At 42.7% G+C, this 26,938-nt stretch overlaps 1 protein-coding gene across 1 annotated transcript in view; it reads left to right on the top strand.

Moving 5' to 3' along the window:
• SORCS3 (sortilin-related VPS10 domain containing receptor 3) overlaps positions 1-26,938 on the top strand; it is a 311,734-nt gene that overhangs the window by 180,193 nt on the left and 104,603 nt on the right. The window contains exon 6 of the mRNA XM_010564990.1: positions 22,557-22,630. Coding sequence (XP_010563292.1) covers positions 22,557-22,630 — 74 coding nt within the window. The remainder of the gene's footprint in view (positions 1-22,556; positions 22,631-26,938) is intronic.

The raw sequence follows: 26,938 nt of genomic DNA, 5'->3' as shown, positions 1-26,938 counted from the left end.
AAAAAAAAAAACACCCCCCCCCCCCCCCCCCCCCCCCCCGAACCCTTGAGATTGGGAATATTTAAAGGCGATTTACAGAAGTCTCTTCTTCAATATGGTAATGAACTGAAGAATCGAAATCACTTAACTTCATTTACAAATCATGAATATGTATCAGTGCCTTTAAATGAAAGGACGACTAAAACAGATATAGTGTTTGTTCAATTCATTAAAAGGAAGACAATTTATCAGGAGGTTTTTTTCCACTCTTAAACTAAAGCTATATGCAAATGTAGGGAAATCAAGACCTTGCACTAATTCTGCTGCATGATGAATATTTTTATAATCCTAATTAGAACCAGTCATTTAGTTCAGCAATTTCCCCCAATCTAGCCAATTTGAAATTAAAATAGATGCCTTGATTACAAAACTCATTAGCAAAGAAGCACCCTTTTCGCTAACCAGTTCATTTGGAATGCACAAACTGAATGAAGTGAGGAGCACTTGTGTTGTCAATTGCCGTAAGTGAAGTGAGCCTTAATTGTTAGCATTGTGAAGTATTTGTATTGCTGTATGTTTCATTGCAGTATAATATATCATTCATTAAATGTAACAAAAGCAGTTTTTAAATGATTTAATTAAGTGGTGTTGGTGCACTAGGTAACTTTTATAAAGTCAAATGTCACAATTGTTTGCATTTGAAGTATCGATGGGCGTTACTGTCAGAAAGAAGACATATGACTCTGTGTTTATTCTGATTATGGTTAGCCTGGCAGTTTTAATAGGAGATGAGAAATTAAATTATGCAACCCTGGCTCTACTTCAGAAATGCCCTATGAATTTTGTCCTAGCAAAATAGTGAACTTTGGGCTTGTGATGATTTGTGGTGGCAAAAAGAAAATAACTGCTCATGAAACTTGATTTAGCTAGAACAGACTTTCCTATTGCTTTTTATTTATGTTATAGATACTTCATGGACAGGTTTTACTTTGAAAAGCAAAATATAGAGATAAATGGAGCGAGACGCATTCAATGCTTAAATGTGCTCTTCTGCTAAAGCGACCTAGTTTATTGTGTAACAGAGCAAGGATCCTGTGGTTTATTCCTGGGCCAGCTAAATCATGGCTGTATATTGATTTTATCTGGAGCCTAAGTGGGGCGAGGGGTGGTTGTAAATATAGCAGATGGGAATAAACATGAAGGAATGAAGAAAGCTGAAGAATAAGAATACCGGGGGCATGATTTATTTTGTCTGACTGTAGAGATCTAAAATCTAGCAATGCATACCTATATTAGGTGCCGAGGCTGCACATAGTAGTTGGTGGTAATCTACTGAATGGTGTTGATTGATTTCTGGAAGCAAACGTAGGTGACTATTTTAGGATGAGGTAAATTGTACCTTAGACTCATTTATATTGACTAGGCCTCCACTGACTGTCAAGGAAGTAATTTCCTTTGCTGAGATGTAAGTATTTGCTATATTACCTGAGATTAGGGGATTTGAAACCAACCCTGCTGTCTGGATGTGTGCAAAATGGATTACATGGGATATGATTCCAATATGATCAAAGCAACAAAACGCATTAAGTTTCCTAGTTCCTGCTATCATGCGTACAGCTTATAATGACCCCCAACCTGGAGGAGAGAGCAAACGTGATATGCAAGCAAAGATGGAATTCCCAACCTTTTGTTTTCCTTCATCAGGATTCATTTGTGTAGATGTGGGTTACCTACCAGGCTGCTTCAGTGAAATGAGATGAATCCAGAAGGGTTTCCTTGGCCTTTTGTTCCTTTTCCTTTTCTTTCTTTCTCTCTCTCTTTTTTCTTTTTTCTTTTTTTTCTCCTTTCCCTTTTTCTTTGCTTTCCATATTGCTTTTCAAAGCTCTGTCTCAGTATTTCTCTGGCCTGATGGCAACATTAAGTGTCCTCTAAAATCTCTTGAACAGAATTATAGATGATATCACTTTCAATTGAAGAAAGAGCGCAATTCAACTGTTGACTCCACTCAGATGTCTGCTGATGCTGACCATAGAAAGCTTCAGTCTGGTTCCTTTCCCCTCTCATTGAATTGACTCAATGTGGTGCTTGAGTTTAGAAATGTGACTATTCCAGGCCAAAGAACAACAGGATTAATTTTACCCAAAATATCACAGCTGAAGTAACAGAGAGGAGCCTGTGACAATGAACATAAACTTGTGTGAATTGTCATGAAATTTTCATTTTGAATTACATATAAATATAGAACTTAATAGAAAAAAGGCAACCCTGACCTTAGAGCAACCAAATGGTTTAGCCTGGGCCTAATTTTAAAGTTATGTATAAATGCTTTTGTGGGTTAAGACACATAAGTATGTAAGCCTTTACACATTAGGGTATGAAGTGGTTATGCAGACAGGCTTTCACTATTGCAAAGTGCCTGCAAAGACATACTAGTCATGTATGGGCTTTTAGTGTTGGGATTTTAGGTAGTTTCACTCTCTTGGGTTTTCCTGTTCTCTCATCCTTCTTTAATGCTTCAGGTCGTTAAAGCCATAGCTTGGGCAAGATGGGTCTGCCTGAAATTATGACCACGGGCATGTAGAATTCAATACAGAGGGACACTATTTAATTCCCTTGGACCTTTCTGGAAGGTGGCCATTAAGAAGCTGTTATGTTTTGTTAGCCAAGAAGGGTCATGCTTTACCCAGAAGGATTCAGGACCCAGCAGCTCCCATTACTGTCAGTGATTCAGGCAGCTGAGAACTGTTGGAAGTCTGCCCGACAGGGACTATTCTTTCTGTCTCGGTAATGGTGGCATTAGTTAGTATTTGCACATTGCCTTGACAATACAAGACCTCACTGTTTGGAAGTATTGCACATTAGGATGGCAGCGGGCTACTTAAGACAATACTTTCATCTTAATGTCGTCAAAGATGGATGACTGTGATGGGATAGACCACAGTCCCTGAGGCAGCCAGCTGGATGGATGATGCTGAGTGGTTGTCACGACCCGGGCTGGAGAGACCAGGGAGTCACGTTGAGTTTGGAATTCCCTCGGGCTAAATTAAGGTGAAATGACACCAAATGATCAGTTAAATGTTTTATTCATGGCAGAAGCAACCTGAATTTGGGAGGCATAACAGTAGGTGGCATGGTTTCTCACAACAGGAATTAGCATGAAACTACCTCAGTACCCCGTGTAATCTGTGGTAACCATATACATCAATTCAGGGAATGAGGAGATCCCTCCCGTTGGGTCAGGAGGTTCGGAGCGGACCCCCTTGCTTTCTAGACTCGTCCTCAGAGAAGGGCCCAGGGGTGGCGGATCCACTCCTAGTCCCAGACTTGGTCAACGGTTTATGTCTTAAAGGGATGAGGTGTAGGGATAATATGAAAAGGAGAGAGAGAGACAGAGGAAAAGAAAAGAGAAAGATTTTGCCAGTCCTGGGTCCAGTGTTGGTCTGGTCAGTCTAAAGGTCCAGTTCCAGTGGGTGCGCGCATGTGGGGCTTCAGTTTGTGTCCTTTCATCATCTTTGCCCCTCCTTCAGGCGGGCGCTCAAACTCATTAGGCTAATTAGGTGTCGCGTGCAGTTTGTGCTTTCAGAACCTTCAGGAAATGGGTCGGAGGGCTTGGGGGTCGTTTGGGGAGTAACTTATCCTTCCCTGCAGACGTGACCATTGTTTGATCTTCGGCCATGCACGGTGAGCTGCCCTGCTCAGCACATCAGAACAGGGAGCTGCACACCCTCTGGCGTGCCCTCCCAGCCCTGCTGCTGATGTGCCGTCCTGATCTGTGCTGATTGGCTTCTTCTCACCTGTGGTTCCTTGCAATGCAGGGTTAGTTGTTATTAGGCAGAACTTGCCCCACCACAATGTTTGAGACATTAACTCTCTCAGTCTCTCACAGGGGTGAAGGTACAGTCGTTCCCCCCCATGCATGCACCTGCACATGCCTACTAGCTACATCAGCAGCAGCCAAGAACTGGGACAGCCTGTGAGGGTGCTTCCTAAGGGGTGCGTTTCTGTGTGCCGCACCGGGAGCTCCCAGTCAGGAGTGGGAATAGCAGGCTGTCGCTTGCTCTCAGTTCTGCCCCTAAGGCAGGAGAGTTTCAGCTCCCTGTTAGCAGCTACTGAACCAGCAGAGCCTTGGCTGTAGTTGGCAGCGCCGAGGACCAAAAAGTCTTTGCCGCTGTTTTACTTCTAGCTGCTCTTGGAGCTGTGCTTTCTGCTGCAACTGAGGATGTGCAGGGCCCGGACAGGTCATCAGAACCTACCGGCTGGCCCTAGACCACACAGAGCTTGTGTGACTTGATTTCAGTAGGTGTCTATTGCTACGATGGCAACATCTGCATACTGCTTTCCTGCTGGGCATGTCACATCCATTTAACAGGACACCGTTATTATATCTTATCTCTATCAGTATATTATCAAAATCTTTTTATACACCTGAGAGGTGCGTATCTGAGAGCCAAAGAAAGAGAAACTCCAGAAAAGGAGCAGGCGCGAGCTGACATTTTCACTCCACCACCCTTCTGTGAAGCATAACTAGATTTTGTAAATCCCAGCATGCCCTGGTGATTTTTGCACCGTGCAGTTCTTAGTAGGTCCCTTCATGCCATGACCAGGAGGAATCATCTGGTTTACCCAGCAGTGCCAGTGTTACCACAGTCTTGTCCTGGTCATGTTACCTACCACTGTCATGCAAGGGGTATTTAAATGGCTCAGAAATCACAGCTTGATGGTTGCCAATACAGAGGCAGAGGCAACAAGGCAGTGAGAGAGATTGAAGGGAAATTAAGGCACAGAAAGTGAAGTGAGCTACGCAAGGTTAGCCAGCTGATCAGTGACAGAGCTGCAATGTTACCCAGACTTCCTAAATCATGTTCTGTTTTCCTTTCCACTGGCACAGGTGGCCCTATAGTAATTTTACAGGAGTTCCCCTTCTTGCAACCTCGTCTCTCCCCAGGCTTCAGGCTGTGGCAGAACTTCCAGTGTGGTTGGGGTGGGGACCCCATGTGGGAATTTCACATCAGCAGGTGCTGTAGTAGCAGATGTGCCACAGAGCAGAAAGGGCCCTTCCTTTATATTGTAGCACAGCAGTCTACTAAAAAGCTCATACATTTAATTTCAAATAATATAGTGGCTATTGTGTGAAACAGATTTCTGTAATACTGGAAGCTGGTATGTGGCCCTAATTTTGTTTCAGATTGCCCTTTGCAAATAGGTTTCTCTCTGTCTTTCTCTCCTCCCCTTTTTGACTCAGTACAAACCACCCCTGCCTCCAGTGCTTGGTTTCAGTGGGGAAATGGACCATGTTCTGATCTAATAGCACACCTGAGCTGGCTTACAAAAAATGTGTGCAGTCACATATGTAGCAGCTGAAATTCAGTTTAGGTCCATTGATTTTAGCAGGGAAATGCTGATTTACATCACTGGAGGATCTGGCCTGAAAACATATATGTTATTCTGTTCCCTCAAGAAAACAAGATAGATGTAGTTTACTCCTTCCAGTGTAGAGTTTGGTTTTTTTTCCCTAAAACCTGCCTGCTGAGAGATGCAGATTCCCTAGGCTCATCTGCCTGTGTGCAAGCTATCGCTTATGTTAAGGCAATTGTTTATTTCCATTGTTCAACCTTGACATATGAAAATTCACCTCTTTTTCTTCTTTTTTTTTTTAATTTTTTTCTTTTTTTTTCCTGTTTTATTGTTTTTTTCTCCCCCCCCCCTTTTTTTCCTTTGAAAAGAAACTTAATGTAATCAATATTATTCCGGGAAATAGAGGTGCCAGAGGAACAGCTATAAGTCCTTTGTCCCCACAGTAGGCACAGATGATTCAGATTTCCCATATGCTCAATAGTAACCCAGTATGAGTTTTAGCTTTTCATGCTCATTGCTTCAGTGGTGAAACAGGAGGCCAGTGCCTGGATTTTCTGGTCTAGCACCTCAGAACTAGCAGTACCAAGCTTTTAAAAGTCATGAATTGGTCCTTTGAAAGTCATGAATTTGGCAGAGAAAAAATCAGGAAGGTGTTTGAATAATTTCAATTGTCCTCTCTTATATTTCTCTTGATGCTTCTATGACTGAGGAAAGGTTGGGAATCATGTTTTTGAAATGCTTCCTCACAGTTAATAAAAGTAGAAGCTTTATCTTTAAAGAAAAAAAAAAAGCAAAAAAGCCAAGATTTTCATAATCTCCTGATTCTAGCACTGTTCTGCTGTGGGCTATTTATGCTTCTAAGAGAGTTCTTTATTCATCATTGCAAATCTGGCACATCTTCAATTGCATTTTGGTGCTTATTTCAAACTGGTCTTCCATATAGGTTGTCTGGGAGAGGGCTGGTGGCCTGTTTGTATGGGGTGTGCACACACTTGTGTGTGTTTTTGAATTTTTGCAGTAGAAGTCCCACAACTTTGTGGCAGTTATAAGAGGCTTTTCCAGTGTAATAAAATTCTTTAGATTTGTGTTCAATTGATTTTTATAGGACCATGGTGGCTATAAAAAGAAAGTTAGGGCATGATGCGGTAAAATTTTGGCACATCCAAAGTATTGTGGGTACGATAAAAGGAGGAGCTGAGGCACCAAAATGAAGGGTGATACTTTTGAGAGAAGGACAATTGATAAAACAAACAAACAAGAAAACTTAAAGCTTTATAGAAAATCCTTGGGATTCTGTAGTGCAAAAGGAGGAACACCTGATCCTTCCCACAGCCTCCTACATTGAGCATCTCATTTCTGCCAGAGGGTCAGTGATCATAAACCATCTGAATGTAGATTTGGTAGCATTTTATACTCGTAGTGTTCAAGAGATAACAGCACGTACAAATAACATGTTAGCAGAATATATGGTACCCAAGGGGACTTTCCTGTCATATAGTAAGAGAACAATAATGTCATCAAAGGTTTTGCTGCCAAAACGGGATTCTGGTTTTGTCCTCTGACTAACACAGTACTTGCTTCAGGCCAGTTGATTTCCTCAGATCTCAGTGCAAGTCCACAAGAGTTATGCACGCACACCCAACGGCACAAATGTGACAAACCTGAAAGTTCTGCTGCAAAATTGAGTCCGATGTTCCTTAACCAGATAAGTTGTGTTTTTTCTCTAGTGACAGCATGGAGAAGGCTGCTTTAGTTTTCCTCTGCAGCCTTCCCTTATCTTATGAATTATAAGAAGTGTACCATCACTGTGAACGTTGGTTAACTTCAGGAATTAAAAGTACATTATATCAAGTTTCGTGACTTTTTCTTGACTATAGTTGTTTCCTTGGATCAGGTTTGCTTATTGTAGTTGAGTTTTTGTGTGGTTTTTTTCCTTCACCCTGCTCCATAAGGTGGATTGAAGGTACGTAGAGTTTGAATTAAATGGGTTAAGTAGCTTAAATGTAGACACCACAGAATATAAAGAAACCTAGAGAGCTGCGGAGAGAGGTTAGATAAGAGCTTCCTTTTTCTTGCATGATCTGCAATTCCAGATTCATTTATTCCAAAGGTACAGCTTTCCACTGTTTGATTGCAGGAACCGGGTGATGGATGAATCGGAGATGACAGTGTAAATGGTGTATGCCCGGCAGCCCTAGGGGATCCCTGAAACATGCAAGTTTCTCATTTGGTGATTTTTCTGGCAGTGATGCCTCAGTGCAGTGACAGTTTCTGCTACAACTGTCAAGCTAAATTGTTCCTGATGGTGGCTGGCATTTACAATGATGCTATTCATTTGGGTTCCTCCTGTAAACATCCGTATGCTGCCCTTCATGCTGGTGTGTTGGTGGTATTGTCAGTCTCCTCTGCACCGTCAGATCAGGATGAACTGAATCCCTGTGAAGTGCAGGGAGGACACCATCTCTCGCCTTCCATGAGACCACTTGGTGTTCAGGATGAGGGAAAGGATATTCCCCTGGAGCTTCCCAGATTTGAAACCCCTTCCTACATGTGATCTCTGGCTTGGCTGTGTGTATAGAGATAGGTGCCTGTGTAAGCAGGCTCTGCTTTTCCGTTCAATAGTTGCCTGTTGTCAATACGTGGATTACCAGGGAATCTGGTCAATGAGAAATTTGGCTAGGTAGAGCTGGACTGAATTGCCCCACAGGATTTTAAGAGTGTTATAATAAGAGCAGTACTGGAGACATCTTCAAGCTAGCAGAGCCCCTGGTGGGGACCAGACCTGACTGGTGAGTAGGAGAGTAAGGCTGAAAGGAACTGCAAGTTTCTTTATTATATAATATGTTCAAGCTCATGGAAGTAAGTTTGCTTTGGCATTTAAGGCATCCAATCAATCAAGATGTATGGGCTGTTTCATCTTAAATTTTAGTTCTCTTGATTTATTATAGGACAGGATATGACAAGCATGTGGTAATGAAGATAGCCTAAAAGAGTGAATTGTAGAAGACTGTAGAAGAGCTAGGGCGTTCAAGTAGGAGATATTTGCTAAAGCTGCATCTTCAACACTATCAGAAGCTGAAGTTTTCTACCTTATTTTTATAATCTTTTTAGTCATAGAAGTTATTTCACAGTCACAGTTGTCCTATGGGCAGCATCTGTGTTCTGTTTTGGGGGACAGAAGACTCCCATTAACTATGGTGGGCCTTTCTTTATGCTAGTTTGGTCCAGTATCTGGCCTTGGTCCCAGGCAGTATAGAGCGTAGGCTGTGCATACGGACCAGAATTGTCCAGTGAGAGATTCCTCCCAGTGCAGGACCTGTACACTTCCTAAGCAGTGCCTGTTCATCCACTGTAGCTTCCCAGAAGACTTTCAGGGTGGCATTGGGGGCATATCCGTGACCAAAAGAGCTGGAGGTAGCATGATGTGTTGTGGCATCCTATAGATGCCTGCTGTAAGGCCCAAGAAGCGGAATTGAGCTAGAGTAAATCCAGTAAAATGCCAGTTGTGCCATCCTTCCTGACTTACGGATCTCTCAACAGGCAGAGCTGAGACTATGGCCCTTTGGCCCCTTTGCAGACTACATTGCCATGAGAAGTAGTTGACACCAGCGATAAAATGGAAAGGAAATTATTAAAAATTAGTATTTGCAATGCTTGTATTGAACTGTCTTAGGAAGTGTATTTAGGAAGAGTCTCTAAGGATTAGAAATGTCTGTCTCTGCCCTGCCTTCTCACCCATGCCAGCCTTCAAAGCTTCCCAATTCCTTGGTGTTGTGCCATTTACATACAGGTAGACAGTTCTGTGCTTCCTTTTTACAATCCCTGGAGAAATTCTGCACATTCAAGTCTTGGAATCTCTCTCCTTGGGTCACTTTTGTCATTACCTTTTCCTGACTTCCCTCCAAGTTATCTGTCACCTGCGCCTGTGATGCCTTTCCTGGTGTATGCATCTTTGCCTCAGACTCAGTGAAACTTCTGCCATGGGGAGCAAAGTGTTTAGCTGCTCTGACTGCACAGCACTGGCTCATGAACCTGGCTGGCTGATGTGCTAATGCCACTGAGCAGAGCGAACCCCTCCAGCTTCACGGCTTTGTTATCGTGCGTGCACGCGGAGAGACTGCAATGGTCTCTGGCAGCAGAGGACGGTGGGATCAGAGCAGGATTAATTGGAACAGCCTGTATTTATTCAGTGTCCAGCCACAAGCTTCCTTAATCATCAGAAAGTATATCTTTCGTATAGTTCAGCTTTTGCTCGCCCTGATTTTGAGTGCTTATAGGAAATGTGCTTGGCACAACGGGCCAGTGCAACGCTGCTGTTTTCCTCATTTTTCTTGAGGATGACAAGAGTTGCTTGTCAGCTTTTGAAATCTGGTAAGATCCCGGCTGAGTTCCTCTCTTACGAAAGGTGTCATTTAGTGGTCACAATTTTGCAGCGATCTCTTCTTTGCATCACAAATCCCTGACAGAACCCATGGCCTCAGGCTGAGGGGACACAGTGTTCTTGTAGGGTGAATGGGGTAGAAAAATGCGGACAGTTTGTGAGATTGCTCTGACTTTGTGAATAGAGTTGTGTAACACCACCGCAAAGTGGGGAGCAGGTCTTAAGCACCTGTGAAGTTTGCTGATCCTCAGCTGGTGACATGAAAACTGTCTGAGGAGAGTGGACACCTACCCTCTGCCGGGGCTGGCCCCAAGTGGGGGCAGCTTTACTTTACAGCATTTTCACCTGTGTGAGCTAGATTAGTTTCAGATGTGTGTCTGCTCAGTGTCTGCAGGGTGATGGGTCACATAAACTTGGGAACTGTCTTGAGTAACCTCCCTTGCCTGTGAAAATGCTGATGAATGGAAAACTGAAGATGAATTGGGTGGCTGGGGGGTGTGTGTGTGTTAAATAACATACGATTTAATCTGGAGCAAAATACGTTGCTTTAGTTTTCCCAAAATGACATGTTCTGCTTGAGCCCAAACCAGTATTTTTTTTTTCAAGCCATGTGAAATTTTTTACATGAACAACAATTATATCTCAGAATAAAATGCTGTTCTAAATGCAATTTCAAAGCCTTTTCCTTAATGCCCATGCATACATTTTCAGAAATGTTTTTTCCACTTAAAGATATAACTCAGCAAATTCTTATATGAATTTGGAAGGTGGTTTGGTGGTGTGAAATCTCTTTCTTTCACTAGTCTGAAAACCCCCCTCTTCCATTAAATCCTGTTCTGACTAATATAGAGGTTACCCTACAGGTAGTGCCACAGGGTTTATAAAGGAAGAAGAAGAGGAAGAGCTAGCAGGTGATTGTAGCTTTATGTCCCACTCTGGCTAATGTCTGAGCCTCTCCTGCTTTGCCTGTTGTAGTCTTATGCTCAATAAACATGAAAGATTGGTCTGTAATAGCAATGAATGTACCCAGATGCTTGCACTGTAATTAAAGACATATATCACACAATAAAGCACATTTGAATGAAAAATCTTCCTATTAGACATGTGATTCCCATTTCTTTCCCTTTATTGTTAAACTTTGGGAGTATAAGCATTGATGGAGCATAAGGAGGGGCTTCTAAAGGGCTGCAGTGTGGAGCCCCCAGGAGCAAACAAGATTTTTCTCTTTGGCTGGGAGGGCACAGAGCTCCTCGGCGCCGGCTGACCTGCACGGCCCCATTGGCTGTATCCACGCAATTGGTGGATCCAGTTAGCATAGACCTAGGACCAAAAACTGCCTAATGATTTTTAAGCTGAGAAGAAGCTGGGAAAAGGGACAGCCTGGCTTGGAGAGAGAAAAGTCAGCAGCCATTAGAGCCGATTCAGTCTTTTGTCACTGTTAAAGAGCTGATCCTAGGGAAAAAGGGAGTGAAGCAGCAGCTGGGGACAACAGGAGCAGCCTGTAACCCTCCTCTGCCTCTGGCTGAGCCTGTTGGATGCCAGTGGAAGAAGTACTGGTAAAGATATCTCTTGGTGCACCTTGTAGACCATGGTAGCAGGAGGCAGCTCTGCCACCTCCATCCCGTTCTGATCTCTTCACAGTCCCAGTATTGTCCCTTCCTCCCCTGTTCTGCATCCCTGTCCTTTTCTGTGTCTACTCTCGCTCTCTGCTTGGCATCACTGATGTGGGAAACTGTCCCCCTGCATGGCATGTCACTTGCCTTGTCTGTTATGTCTCAATCTGTTCTCAGACTCTGGAAGTAGGGTTTTTTGGTTTCGGGTTTTTTTCCCCTTTTATGCCTTTGGTTTTCAATAAGGCTTGTTAACTCATCAGAAGGGGGTCAGTGGCAACATATTGCTCAATTTTAGCCCTCCTCCAGACTCTAGAGCTGATTTTGAAGTGGTTAAAATGTCATGAAGAAAGGAATAAACAAACAATCAAAAAAGTTAGCCTTCTCTCAAAATGGCATTTCTATTTATAGTACCGTTTGCAAGTTGCTAAAGCTAAATTATTTAGAAATGCTTGAAATTGTTTTGACTGGCCAAAGTGAACATGTTTTTTGCCCATATTTTCAGTTTAAGAAAAAAAATCTGAAAGTAATACTTTTCATCTCAGTTCTGAGCCACTCCAGCATTTCTGGAAGTGGGGAGAAAGTAGGAAGAAGAGAGGCTGTTTTTCACCCAGGATTGAAACATGCCTTAACTTCTTTAGTGATACTCATTTATGTCACTGCTCCTGTTGCAGCTGTATCTGGACTTTGTGTTCCACTACAAACCAGTCACACAATAGAAAAGCAAAAGGTGTGCTGTGCTCTCAGCAGAAATGACAAATTTTTGGCTGAGTATGCTCAGTAGCAATTAGGCTATAGACAAATTGAAATGTGAAGGTTTTTGAGTGGACTTTTTTATCACCAGTTTAATCTACTTTTCTCTTTTTCTTGGAGATGAAGTGGAGAAGCAGAGAGAGGCAAGTCTTGCTTTGAGCACCAGGGTTAAGCAAAATGCACTACTGTGGGTGGACCCATCAGGTTAAACCATATTTTTTTTTAACTGTAAAGCATGAAACATCACATCGGTGCATTGTCTTAACCTACCTGGTTTCTTTATAAGCCAGGTCTGGGTTGAGCTATACAATTACAATATGAAGTCAAACATTTCCAAAGTATTTGGGCTTTGTGCAGAAGATCTGTGACCAGTTTCTTATAGTAGTGGGCTGGAGTCCGAGTTTCTTTTGTCTGAAGACCTACTTTTGTCAGCCAACATGTGAAATATTTCAGTATTAGATTTTAAAGTGCAAAGAGAACTTCCCAGCTTCTGATACATTTCCCCCCCCCGCTTTATGATATAGAGGTGGTGGAAACGCATTTAGTATTTAATTTCTGTCTAGGGCAGTTTCTCATCAAAATATTCTGTTTCCAGTGCCCTTTCTACTGTACAGCAGCTCTGGTGACTCTCAGACGTGCAGCAGTCTGTGGATGTGTTCTCTTTCCATGCCTAAGACAATCGGTCTGTATCATGCTAGAGAAGAACCTTGGGCTGTAATGAGGTCTCTTGATGCAGCCTTTAATCACCTGGAAAGGAAATCAAAGCAGAGAGATAAACTGGTCCATTTGTTTTCATTACAATTACTAGTTTTTACAACTCTGTGTAAACAAAGCCCATAAATATGGTGCTGGTGGAATTCTTTCTCCTAAGCTCAGCTCCACCAGCTGTTACACAAATCTTTTGGCTCAAGAAGCAGGATTTATTTTTAGGTTCTTTAGTGTGGAGCTGTCAAGGATGCCTTACCTGAATTGTGATTTCTAGGAGCTTGTGGCAAGAGAAGAGAGCGAGAAACTCTTCTTTCCTTTCTTTAAAGGTCCAGAAGCACTTCCAAGCTTCAGATCTGGGTTTCTCTGGAGCCCTAGCAAAGCAAGGTGGCAAGGATAGGTATTTCCCTGGGAGGACGTAGAAGAAATAAGCACAGATGATATCATTGTTCTTGAGTTGGTCATCAGCTTGAAGGTGACATTAGCCTTTGTGTCCCCTGACAGTAACTTGACACTTCAGAGGTGTCTCACAAAGGCTTAGACCAAGGGGAATGGTGGAACAGAGGAATCAGAAGGCCCTGAATCTTTTCTTGAATGGAGCCTTTCCTACTGTGATTAATAAAGCCTCTACCATGATAAGGGTTGCTCCTAACCTGGTTTCAGCCACCCAATTGAAGCATGTTACACTTGAGTCCTGTCCCTATTATGCTGCAAGTAACATGTCCTGCCTCACATGAGAACCTGAGAAAAGGGGCTGCATAGACCCCACAGGTTAAACATTGAACTGGTGCTGTCAAAGAGAGAGGTATCTGTCTGTCCTCAAAAAAGGAGGGATGCAATCTAGCGGAGATGGAAGAGCTGATATAGAAGTAGGGCATGTTTTAGTACCAAGTGCTGTCTTCATGGCTACACTAAATCTATCCTGCCTGTCTTCTTATCCAATTCTTCTTGATTCTATCATCTGTCTTTTGTTGCTCTGCTCTGATAAGACTTTGCAGTCTTCTCTGCTCCCAAAGGCACACCATGCCAGTGCCTGAGGGCAACTGATGGCTGCAGGATTGTTGTAGTGGGTCTCCACAAGTGGATTTAGCGTGTGGGGCTATGAGAAGGAGGAAAACCACAATTTTGCAACATCTCAAATGGAAAAATTAATAAGGGGAAATGGCTTGTGTGTTGTGGGTAATCGTTGGAAATCATCAGGTCAGTCTTCGCTATTTGGGAGTTTACTATCCCAACCTGAATACCTTGGGGATTTGGTGATCTGATTACTATTTGAATGAAGAGTTATAGGGAGATAGTGTCTCAGGGATTTAGCTGGAGCTGAAGGAAAAAAAAAAAAAATTTCAGATGATGAAACAATAAAACAGACAAAAAGAAGGAATACTTTGGCAGCTTGGAATTTCTGTGCTAAATTCAACAAGTGGAAAGCATGGGGACTAGATGGATCTGACTGTCAGGAGTAGTCTTACAGTGGTTGAGTAGGGGTAGGTATTATTTTAGAGTTAAATGAAAGAATTATAAGATAACAGGGAGAAATGCAATTATTACTCATATTCTTTCACTTGCTGGAGCAGTTATCTCCTACGGTGCAGACTCCTTTGTTTGTTTTTCTTTTTTTTTCTTGCTAAGTAAGGGCAACCTTATTAAATCCTTCCTGTCTAATTTTAGGTCTGGAAAAAAGATCTTTCTTTGCAGTGGGTGAAGTGAGGACCATCCATTTATTCCATACAGAATATAGTTGCAAGACCTTGCAAAATGTTTCTTCTGCAGTAGACGGCTGCTCAGTGTGCCTTTAGAAAAAATGTTGATGTTGTCATTTCCTGAAACATTTTCATTGCAGTTTGAATTTGTTGCTGTGGTAGGTTGACTCTGGCTGGAAGCCACGTGCCCACCAAAGCCGCTCTATCACTCCCCTCCTCAGCTGGATGCGGGAGAGAAAATATAATGAAAGGCTTTTGGGTTCAGATAAGGACAGGGAGATCACCCACCAATTGCCAGGCAGAACAGACTCAACTTGGGGAAAATTAATTTCTTACCTATCAAATCAGAGTAGGGTAATGAGAAATAAAAACTAAATCTTAGAACACCTTCCCCCTGCCTCTTCTTCCCAGGCTCAACTCCACTACCAAATTCTCTGCTTCCTCCCCTCCAGTGGAACAGAGGACGGGGAAAGGGGGTTGTGGTTAGTTCATCACACATTGTCTCTGCCGCTCCTTCCTCCTCAGGGTAAGGACTTCTCACACTCTTCCCCTGCTCCAGTGCGGGGTCCTTCCCATGGGAGACAGTTCTCCATGAACTCCAACGTGGGTCCTTCCCATGGGCTGCAGTTCTTCACGAACTATTCCAGTGCGGGTCCCTTCCATGGGCTGCAGTCCTTCAGGCACAGACTGCTCCAGCATGGGTCCCCCACGGGGTCACAAGTCCTGCCAGAAAACCTGCTCCAGCGTGGGCCTCCCTCGGGGTCACAGCCTCCTTTGGGCATCCCCCTGCTCCAGCGGGGTCCTCCACGGGCTGCAGGTGGGTATCTGCTCCACTGTGGACCTCCATGGGCTGCAGGGGGACAGCCTGCCTCACCATGGTCTTCCCCACGGGCTGTAGGGGAATCTCTGCTCTGGCACCCAGAGCACCTCCTTCCCCCTCCTTCTTCACTGACCTGGGGATCTGCAGGGCTGTTTCACTCATATATTCTCACTCCTCTCTCCAGCTGCAATTGTGCATGTTTTTTCCCCCCCTTCTTAAATATGTTATCCCACAGGCACTACCACTGTCTCTGATTGGCTTGGCCTTGGCCAGCAGTGGGTCCATCTTGGAGCCGGCTGGCATTGGCTTTATTGGACATAGGGGAGGCTTCCAGCAGCTTCTCACAGAAGCCACCTCTTTAGCCCCCCTGCTACCAAAACCTTGCCACACAAACCCAATACAGTTGCATATGGCTCTCTTCTTCCATGTGATAGATTATCTCTGACAGTTGTCAGACATGGCTTCTCTGTTCTGTACTCTCAAGGCTGAAAAGCATCGTGAGTTTTTCCTCCAGTTCATTTTCCTTCTAGGAATGAACTTTCTGACATGTTAATGATGGCACCTTCTTTTCCTTTTGTAATTTCATTTGTAACACAAAGTGTAGAGAAAAGACACACCTTGCAATTTTCTGAGTTGTTTACAACTTTTTCTTAGTTTCTGAGCCTCTAATTTTTTTCCAGTGATCATAGTCATTTTTGCTCTGTAGAGAAAATTTAAGACCCTGCAACAGACTTGCTTTTCTGAGTTACTCTTTGCAGATTGCTTGCATGTAGTCCAATTTCCTACAGAAATGTTGACCTAATTTTATTTTTCATCTGTCCCAGTTTGATTTTTTGGCAGGAACCCTCCACACATCTTGTAGATTTTTCCCACCATCTCTGGCTGAGAAGATGTTAGTTTGCTTTTGTGCTTTTCTGGGTTCAGAGTCATCTTCTCATGTAAGCAATCCAAGTTGCTGCTTGGGATCATGCTCCTCTGAGGACATGGCAGGCCAAGCTAATCTGCCCCTCCTCTTCTATCATGTTACCATGTGTCCACTGCTGCCCAGTAATTACCATTAGGTCAACTCACACCCTGCTGGATTAATGTGAATACATCTTTCCATAATCAGCTGGATGTATTGTCTGGGGGAAGTATAATTTTTTGTGTAATAAATGAATTGTTCCTTTAAGTGCATACAGTCCAGCTGTTCTTCCTTACTTTATCTGACACCATTATTTGCACTCAGGGGTTGGCTGGCAGGCAGGAAACTATCGAGATTCTCACCAGATGTTTGCTCAGGCCAATAGACCTGATTTCATAGCAACAAGGAGTATTTGATTTTATTTGGATATAAGCTTTTTATGTATGTTCCTGATGCCCTAATTCTTCTTCTGTGTTTGAGCACTGAAGTCTATAAATATCAAAGGTCTTTGAATTTCTTTAGTCTGTTGTCTATTGCTTCTCAATCTATACATGACATCTTCAGCGTGCTTCTTGCCATGGTAAAGTGTACCCGGGCTATTGTATGCTTGACCTTTCTTCAGCTTGCCCTGAATCTTCAGTCTTCTGCCTGTTTCCCCCATGAAGACCAAGCAGGTCAACCTGGGAGCAGGGAACCTAACGTGAAATCCATCTCAGCTAAATCTGTCTATAGTGGGGTTATCTCCTTCTGCACTAGTCACTGTGGACATTTTTAGTGTCTATGGGGAGAAATGGAGGCTTCAAAGGCATGAAAAATAAGCAATTTAAAAGTGTAGCTTAGTATGGTGTTTGTGCTTTAGAAGTGCCTGTTTTGAGCCTGTTTCTTGCCTATCTAAAAATGAGCCTTGGTGAGTAGCTTGGACATGGATGACTAACATCAGGGGGTTGAGTCTCTTCCTGTGGTTTCCATGTTTTTCCTTCATTGCTTTTTCTTCTCCCCTCTCTCCATAAGTGGAATTTAAGCAGGCCATTTTCTCACGCTGCTCCAGTTCTGAGAAGCTTGACTTCTTCAGTAAAATCATCCTTTTGTATTTTTTTGCTAGCTCACATTGGGAAAATAAAGAAAACAGCCAAACCAAATTACCCCAGCCCCAAACAAGATCATCCAAGCAAGCCAGCAGGATGTATCACCCTGAGAGTTTGTACTGGAGAATTGCAACAGCATGGAGAAATTTTTCATATGCAACAGTCTGTGTGCATGCATGTGTGTATAACTCCTTCCTTTCCAGCTCTGTAGTTCTGACTGTGTTTCTGGCATGTTGCATGTGTTCGTGGCATAGAATCTGACACCAAGGATAAAGCTCCTTCTTTAAGGGGCTTGCTGCTTATCTCAGAAACAATGCCAGTGTTAAATAAAATGTTTCAAGTGTTCTCAGAGTTTGAAGAAGAAGCATTCTGCCTGTGGTATGTAATATCCTTATGATTCAGAGTTGTGCTGAGCAAGACAAGCACGAGTTAAGGTTCTGGCCTGTGGTAAAATAAAGTTGTATATCACTTGGTCTGCCAAGGTCTTTCCTAGGACAGATTGTGTGTTCCTGGCAAAACGCAGGACTGTGTTGGTGGATGTGATATGTCTGGTGCTACAATCCTTGAGTGTCGAGTATTGTGATGCTGTTTGGATAAACATTTGCTATTTACCTTCTTGATGTTATGGCCTTTTTTTAATGGTAGGTCTAACTAGGCTCCTGAACGTAGGCAGATTTTCCCCAGTACCTATTCTCAAAGACTGCACCTGTACTGCTGAGCTGGGGAGACCTCAAAGCCAGGTGTGAAAGGAGAGCTGCTCTTGGATCCTGCTAATGTGACCAGCCTGATACTTTCAGGGTAATACTTTAGGTGCTTCATCAGGCCTGAGAACACATTAAGAGGTATATTTATGTGACACGCAATGCTGGCCCCTTCACTTTCCTGAATCCCATCTGCCCTGTGGCAGTTACATGCCGGTCTGCAGGCAAGCAGGAATTCTAGGGCCATGCCTTGTAAAAACCCCTGTTGTCTGCTGCAAGGGTAGATGAGATTCATAAGCACCATTCAGATGGGCTCAGTAAGGAATTTGAATATTGCATGTTTGTTCTCCAAAGCACCTCAGCTTTCAGGAGGCTCCTGGAACCTGTCTGCTCAAATAGGTGCAGAAGTTGCTGGGATCAGCCGAGTGCTGTGACTGTGTTTACTGAGGTGCCTCTGTGGTAGATGCAGGATTCCGAGTTCATTTTCATGTTAAAAAATGAATTTTGCCACTCTTGCCTTGAGCCAGGACTTTGTCCTTCTGTTTTGGGTCCTGCTTCTGAATTGCTCCTTAGTCAAGTCCTCTGCATGTTACTCTTTAGCTGCATCAAGGTGCAAGACCAGCCCATACAAACATAAAGACCCACAATGGTCTTAATTTTTCATTCATCAGAGCAGGTCAAATAACACAAGGAGGTTGTAGAAAGGGCATACCCTCACAATACACCCTCGTGGTACACTGAAGTCCATCACTCTTGAACCAATGTGTTGGAGTGCTCTGGGAGGTGGAAATGCCAGAGATTACTCATCACTAAAGAGCCAGAGCAGAGCTTTAAAAAGGGAAAATCTTGGCACCAAACAAACCTCATTTCTTTCCGTTGCTTAGTATTCAGCCTTAGGACAAATTAATCTCTACTGAAATCTGCTGTACTTGCCACTAAATTTGTTGTCTCTTCTAAAAGCACCTCTTCTCCCATGAAGGAAGATGAACAAAATGTGTATATGTATATATACAATTTTAATGCATACTAGAAAACTCTCTATTGTACATTTTATTTAGTAATTCAACATTAACCTTTACATTTGCATCTGTAATACCATAAAAGCGAACTGGGCCAGAGACACCTTTCAGTAATTTGTTCTGTCATACAGCTTTAAGAGTCAATCATCTGGTTAAAATTCAAAGTGGATGCCTAGAATAAGTAGGTGAATAAATAAATAAAAGTTCTTGAAATGAATAATATCCTCCTTATCTCTTTATCTGAAATCACCTAAAGGCTGCAAGTTCAATTTAATCCCTCTACCGTCAGTCAGTCTGAGCTTTAATAGAAAGAAGGGAGGAAAAAAGTACTCAGTAGCTGGTCTCTTGTTTTTAACTTGATAGAGAGAAGGATGCTCCCTGAATAAGACACCGTGGGAGAGATGAGTAGTTAGAGATTGTGCTTCATGCCACTGAGTGTGCTATCTGTAGCTACTGCTGTTATGCAGCTGCAAAAGAAAAGGAAATGCTAGGGGCAAAAGATAAAAGAGAGTCTAAGGAAATGGATGTATTTTTCTAATCCTTTCCTTTCATGGTGAGAATGGTTAATCCACTGCAGAATACAATAAGAATGCTAGTCCCACTTGCACTTGCTTGTGAACGGGAGTTAACTGAGGCTAAGCTGCCTGGAGCCTGTGATTTGTACAGCACCGTGGCTCAATCTGCAAGTTTACCCGCAGTCAGGAAATGGAAAGGATAGCCCAGTTGTTTGATGAAACTCAATCTGTGTGCAGAGGTCCTTGTATGTGTAAAACCATGTCAAATGACTCAAGGAATATTGCTGGCAGGCACCATGCTAAAGTCAAGACAGAGTTGTAGCACTGTAGCGTTTTGACTCTTGGAGTGTGGGTTTTCAGTTACTATTTCTAAAAATCTGGATGTTCCTTCAGAAAGCGGTTACCTTAATATTAATGTTGACTTTGTAAGCCTATCCTCAAATTTGGAGGAGAAATTTTCTTTTCCTGCCTCCTCTAATTAAAAAAAGGTAAGCAATGCTTTATTTTGGATCTTTGGAGGATTGCTTTTGGGGCAGAGGATTCTCTACTGTATTTTTTTAGACTGTCACTGTGATTGGTTGACCAGAAAAGCAGAGGAAGCCCAGGTAACATGGGCTTTTAGTACAGTATCTTACCTTACCTAGTGACAGTGCCAAAGAAATATGGCCAAATCGGAATAGTCAGATCATGTCTGATCTCCTGAAGAACATGGGGCAGAAAAATCTTTCCTAATATTTCTTACCACAAGCCCAGTGATCTTAGTTGGAGTGAAGTCTACGTAACTGGAGCCCATTTTGACATGAAAATTGGAGGATGCCTGCTTCCATCTCTTTTCCCCGGATGTGCTTTATTCACTGGCAGCTCGAGCTGTCATTGGTAGAAACTGGACCTCCTGTTAGCATAAATGCAAAGGACTGATTCATTTGCCTTTACACATACCAGTTGGATTAGATACTTGATGGGGTCTGAATTTCAGTTTTTAAGTTTCCTTTTGCTAGCTGTACATTGGTTTGGTCGTGTAGTTGAGTACAAACATAGTAAGAATTAATCAGCTGCCTCAGGCTTTGGATACTGCTCAAACAGCCCTTTCTAATCTCCTTTGTAAATTGTTCTATGGTCCAGCTCTGATGTGGCTGCTGTATCTCTGTGGTCAAAGGCACTGCCCATTCAAGAACCTTTAATATTCAGTGCGAGCACATATAGTTTATCTTCCCAGTCACACTTAGCCATCCATCATAGCTGTGCCATACTACACATCACTAGGTTGTGAACCTTTCTAATCTGAACATGGACCTGCCTCTGATTTGTAAATCCAGTTACTCAAAATCAAATCAAATGCAGAACCTTTACTCAAGTGATATCGTTTTCCCATTAAGGAACTAAATTTGGATATTACAAACATTTAAGTTTTTCAGCTCTGTTATCTAACTCCTTAGCCTGCAATCAACCCTTAGTTTATTAAGCCAGAATTTCTTTCAGATGAAATTTATTTGAAATCCTGTTCAAAACACTGCCTGCTATTTATTTCTCTGTGATCTAGTTGTAAAGCAGAGTAGTTATTTCTCAAAGTGTATTTTTTTTTTCTGAAGAACCAAACTTGCTCAAAGTTGGAGAAAAGGAGCTTACATATGCTTTGACTATGAGTGAGTGGATTGTGGGTAATAAACTAATTATATGGCAGTGGTGTTTGTGGTATTAAGCAGAGTAGGTATGAAGCGAACCTATGTGTGAGACTTAGTATGGAGCTGCATGGAAATCTGGTTACATTACAGCCGTGCCACTTGTTAGCCAGAAAGACTCAAAACAATCGTTAAATTGAAAATTTGGCTTTCAAGAAAAGCCACTTCACTATCTTTAATGTTTAACTAATGAGCAGATTGATTTCTAACATCTCAAAATTTAGACCTTGTTCTGGACATAGAAGTTGTAAATTAGGAGCACTTTCCTTTTCTTTCCTACACAGAAGAGAGATGTAATCCACACCATAAAAATGAATCACAGCATGACCTTGAGTATAGAGTCACTACTGTTGTGGTTTAACCCCGGCCAGCAACTAAGCACCACACAGCCGCTCACTCACTCCCCCCCCAAGTGGGATGGGGAAGAGAATAGGAACAGTAGAAGTGAGAAAACTGGTGGGTTGAGATAAAGACAGTTTAACAGGTAAAAGCCATGTGCACAAGCAAAACAAAACAAGGAATTCATTCACCGCTTCCCATGGGCAGGCAGGTGTTCTGCCATCTCCAGGAAAGCAGGGCTCCAGCACACCTAACAGTTACTTAAGAAGACAAATGCCATCACTCCAGACATTCCCCCTTCCTCCTTCTTCCCCCAGCTTTATATACTGAGCATGATGTCATATGGTATGGAATATCCCTTGGGTCAGTGGGGGTCAGCTGTCCCGGCTGTGTCCCCTCCCAACATTTTGTGCACCCGCAGCGTACTCACTGGTGGGGTGGGGTGAGAAGCAGAAAAGGCCTTGGCTGTGTAAGCGCTGCTCACCAGCAGATAAAACATCCCTGTCTTACCAACACTGTTTCTAGCACAAGTCCAAAACATAGCCCCATACTAGCTACTGTGAAGAACATTAACTCTAGCCCAGCCAAAACCAGTACAACTACCTACCACATCATAGTCATGTTAACTAATCTAATTTGTCTCTCATTCTATTTAATGTTAGGAATTTGCAGGTCCTCAATCACCTGCTTCTTGTTGGGCTGAAAAAGCCAGGGGGACCGCCAGCTTTGTCATATGGCAGCCAAAGTGAATGTGTTGACAGCTGAAATCAGGAAGCACAAAAAAGTTTGAAAAGGTTTTGGAAGAGCTAACCTGCTTTTAAGTCTCAGGAGCTCAGTCTGGGTTAAATGTGAGTGGAGGAGATTGCCTTATTAGCCTTCCCTGGTATCGAGGCTGATTGGTAATTGTGCAGGACAATCCATTTCTGTTCTTTAATCTGAGCTGATTTTAACACTTTATTTAGCAGCTGTCCTTCCTTTTCTTCCTCGAAGTTTATACTTTCTCTCTTTCAGCTGTACAGCTCCATGGACTTTGGAAGAAAATGGCAGCTCATGCACGAGCGGGTCACTCCAAACAGGTTTTACTGGTGAGTTATGCCCTCAGGCTTTGCTTGTTTTGGGCAGGTCACGGAGGGGAGAAGGGCATCTAACCTGAAGGGACTGGTTGCTTTACCTGAACATTAAGTATATCCTTGGTTTTGGTCATCATCAATGTTATATACTCAGTCCATAGTACATATCTTGTAGTGCTATAGTCTCCATGTTTGTACCACTTTCTTGCCTGATAACAGTGGTGTCTTGTACAGATGAGTACAAGTCTTCTGATATTTGCAGAACTTCTGCTTCTTTGTTATATACCTACTTAGAGTAACACAGAGAAACTGCCCAGTGCTTCAGTGACAAAGCTATGATCATTAGACCTATTTTTTCAACCCTTCTGAGAGCTGCTTTAGCCTACAACACAGTCTTCGTGCAGAGCCAGCCACTCTGACCAGTCTCCTTATGCAACCACTGGGAGAAAGGATGATTCAGGCTCTGCTTTGAATCACTCTCTGAGGAGCCAGTTTCTTTCTACTGACTGGTGAGAGCCCAGGATCTGCAAACAGTCTGCTAAAAATCTGCTTTGTGACTATCTTCCTTTCCATTTCCCAAACATCACCCTCCAAAACTGGGAGAGTGTCTTAAAAGCAGATGATTAAACAAATTTAGTTCCTATCTCCAGGCTCCTCCATTTCAGGTGCCGCTTCTCCAAATTTCTTTCTACCATGTGAAGGCCCAGGAATTGACTTTAGAGAGAAAGAGAAAACCCAGCAATATTCTTCTGTAGTTTGATCTAGGATTTGGGGCTTGAATCGGATTCTTAACGCTGTACTTAACTACATGCCAGATGATGGGGTGTGTGTGAATGTGTAGAAGTGCTGATTTACATAATCTGTGAATAGTTAAAAGAAGTGTCTGGTCCTTAAGGCCCCCAAAGATCGTAATATTAAGGAAACAGAGGCTGTTATTTTGAATGGTTAAAAATAAAAAGGACTTGCATGACTTAAGAATTGACTCCCAATTGCAAAGCATGATTTATATATCTTAGACTCAAATTCTCATAGAAATTCTTGCACATCATTAAAAGTACCTGGAATCCAGGCCCAAAATATCTATAGATTGGATTTGCAATATTTCCACACCTTGCAGTGGAGATAGACACCTCATAGGATTTTCAAATTGTCTAGGTCCTTCTGCAAATCTGTCTAAACAGCTTTTACGCTCCCACATTTAAAATATGGCTTTATGGCATCATGTCTGGAGATTTCCCTTAGTGTACCTGTGAATTTTGGACAGTGTAAGAAGGATTTTGAACATCGAGGAAAAGAAGTTGTAAGGCTCTTAAGTCACATAGACCTGCAAAATGTATCGAAGATCTAGAACCTTGATTGACCATGTTACTGTTTCACATTTCCATAGTGACAGAAAGGGGGTTATGTTCTCCTGGTTCTGGTGACAGGTGGTTGATTGACCTAACTATCCAAAATCCTTTGATTTCACTGTTCATGCTAGGTGCACATGACAAAGGTGAGTGTGGATCCTCTCCAGGTGAATCCTTCTGTGGAGTAGAATAGCTGGTCCTATGGGATATTTGTACCCTACCCTTTAAATAGCACAGCCGAGCTTATGGGAGAGGCTTTCTTGGAGGATAAAGTGGAAGGGCTGAGCTGACCTAGGAATAAAGTGGAATCTCTTTCTAAAGGAGAGGCTGTGTTTTTTGGTTTATTTTCTACTTTTATATAATAATGGTTAATGCGAATTGCCTGTTTGTCTCTGTCCATTTGACACCCAAACCTGTTTATTGTTTTCCACAATCTGCCTCATTTTTCATACAGTCTTTTGGCTGCATAGTTTGAATGTTGTTTTTTAGCACTTGCATTATATAATGCCTCTGTTTCAAGTGTCTCTTTCTCTTAGAAAATGTAGAAGTCTTCTATAGTTAAAACCCGTATGGCATAGACCTAGAAATCTTTATTCCACTCAGAAACAGTAGAATCCCATTGACAATAAACTTTCCAAGAGAGTGAATTAGTTTTTTCCCAGAGTGAGAGAGATTTGAACCAATTCGTAGTGCAGGGGTCAGAGGTGTTGAAGTTTTGGAATGTAATAACTCCCCTTTCGCTGTCTGATTTCTTTCTTCTTCCTTTCTTTCTTTTTAAAGCTGCAAATTGTGATGGCTTACAAGCTCTGTCTTGTAAGATGTGTACAGAAAAAGAAATGCAAGGAGAACACGTTAGCCTCGGGAATTTGGTGATTTCTTTTTATTAGGCTATGAAAGAGGGAGAAAGTGGGTATAGCTATAAGTTTCAAGGGGACATGAGCCACTAGTCTGTGGAGTTCATCAGCCTATCAAATAGTATATTATTGAACCTCTTAATTAAAAATTCCAGGAAAGGTGAAATAATAATGATAGGGAGATGCCAAAATCAGAGGTAAGCTGCTTGTTTGTGCTGCTCTGCATTGTCTCTTAGTAGGGGCTCAGGTAAGCAACCTTCACCAAATGGGACAGACTTCATCTGATTTGAATGCAGCTGGCTTTATCTGGGGCAGCCTTTGTCGAGTGTTTTTACCTTCAAAGCATGACTTTCATCTCTCAGGTTGCTGTGAATGGGCTTGTGAAGACTATAATCTTCACCTTGTTCATGTGATCAGTCAGCCTGACAGGGAGAGGTCTTATTTTTCTCTTTGAGACCTTTCCAAATAATTATAGCTTCCCTGAGAGAGCTCAGATATAGAGACTTTAAGGCCAGGAGAAAATTATGATTGCATCAGAACTTGTGAGGTTGGGATGTGAATTTTCACTCAGCAGAGTAAGCAAGACCTCTCTGTTAGTTGTGGACACACAAGTCACTCCATGTATTTTGCTGTAGCTCTGGCAGGCAGCATCTGTGATGGCTCCCCGCTGGTCAAAACCAAAGTCCTAAGCTCCAATCCTGATCTGTGGCTTTGTATCCTGGCTCTTGCCTTCAACTTCTTTTCTTAGTCCCAGATGTTGGTGCTAGTTACTGGGTTGTAGTCTTGTGTTCTCATCCCATATGGATGTCACATGTCCCACCATTTATGGGACATCTCTCATCAGTTCCTGCAGCCAGCTCAAAGTTCGTGCATGAGCTGAGATTCATCTCTGGGCCACTCATAGTTATAAAAACTAGGATTTGAGATCTCTACTTCTGTAGTAGTGATTCATTTGTTAGCTACACCCACTGGTGACAGTGGCACAGCTTGAACAGAATGTGTTACTTGATGTGAGTACAGGCATCCAGATTTGGCTCCCACGTGCTTTGGCCTCAGAGATTTTAATAACTTAGGATGCTGTAAGGTTGGAAATAGGAGATTACGCTAACATGATACAGAAATTCCCAGATCACTCATCACTCTGAAATTACTCAAGATAACTGGAACCAGCATGAGTGCAAAGTTTGTTAAAAACCTACTCAATGTTCTTTTCTTTTAAAACACATTCTGCAGCACTCTGCACCCTGTTCATTTTCTCACACTGTAACTTAGACACCTGTGCTGTCATGTGGAGGATTATAAAAAATACAGTCCATATTTTGTACTGTAGAAATGTTGGGGAAGTTTCCTCGGCTGTAAAACACATGGTGTGTTCTGTGCTGACTAAATACTGTCTCTGTTCAGATAAGAACTCAAAGGACTTGAATTGTCCTTAAGTTGCTCTACTGCCTCTGCCTTGTCCTGTGGTGGGACAACAGGACTAAGCAGGTGGGCAGGACAGATTAATGGAGCATTTACCAAGCCTTGTTCAGCACTTTGCTGGGCCACAGCTTTTCCATGTCATCTTGGGTGACTCAAGCTGACTTTGCCTTGTTACCCCCTAGGTAAGACTGGGATAGCAGAGCTTTTCTTTCCCCTGTTGCGTGTAGTGGGTGAAGTACTCAAATACTGTGACATCAGGTGCTACAGCAGTGGATTAAGTGCACTGAAGGGCACTAGAGAGTTAAAAGATGCTTTAGTGACATATGAAGTCCTTTTATAATCTCATGGCTTAATTCTTTAAAATGTGGAGTTCCACAAGGTGACCTGTGTTTTCTGGCTAATCAGCTAAATAGCTGTGAAAATCATCCCCTGTCCATCTGTCTTTGGAGGCCCTGCCTATGTTTGCTGAGCAGACACAGGGATTGCCATCCTGTGCAGAGGACAGAGCTACATTCCTTGGGACACCCACCCCCTTTCTTAGAGGGTCTCCCCAGGCTGCTCTTTGCTGGAGGACTCATTCACCTTTCCTGCCTCCCGTCATCACTGGGGAGTATGAAGTGGTGCATGTGGGACCATTTTCCATCTTTTTTGCCTGGTACATCTACACATTTACCCTTCTCTCTCTCTCTTTTTTTTTT

This window comes from Haliaeetus leucocephalus, unplaced genomic scaffold, assembly GCF_000737465.1.
Source record: "Haliaeetus leucocephalus isolate CR32 unplaced genomic scaffold, Haliaeetus_leucocephalus-4.0 Scaffold184, whole genome shotgun sequence".
In the NCBI taxonomy this organism is placed as follows: Eukaryota; Metazoa; Chordata; class Aves; order Accipitriformes; family Accipitridae; genus Haliaeetus; species Haliaeetus leucocephalus.
This window is presented reverse-complemented; position numbering and strand designations above follow the sequence as displayed.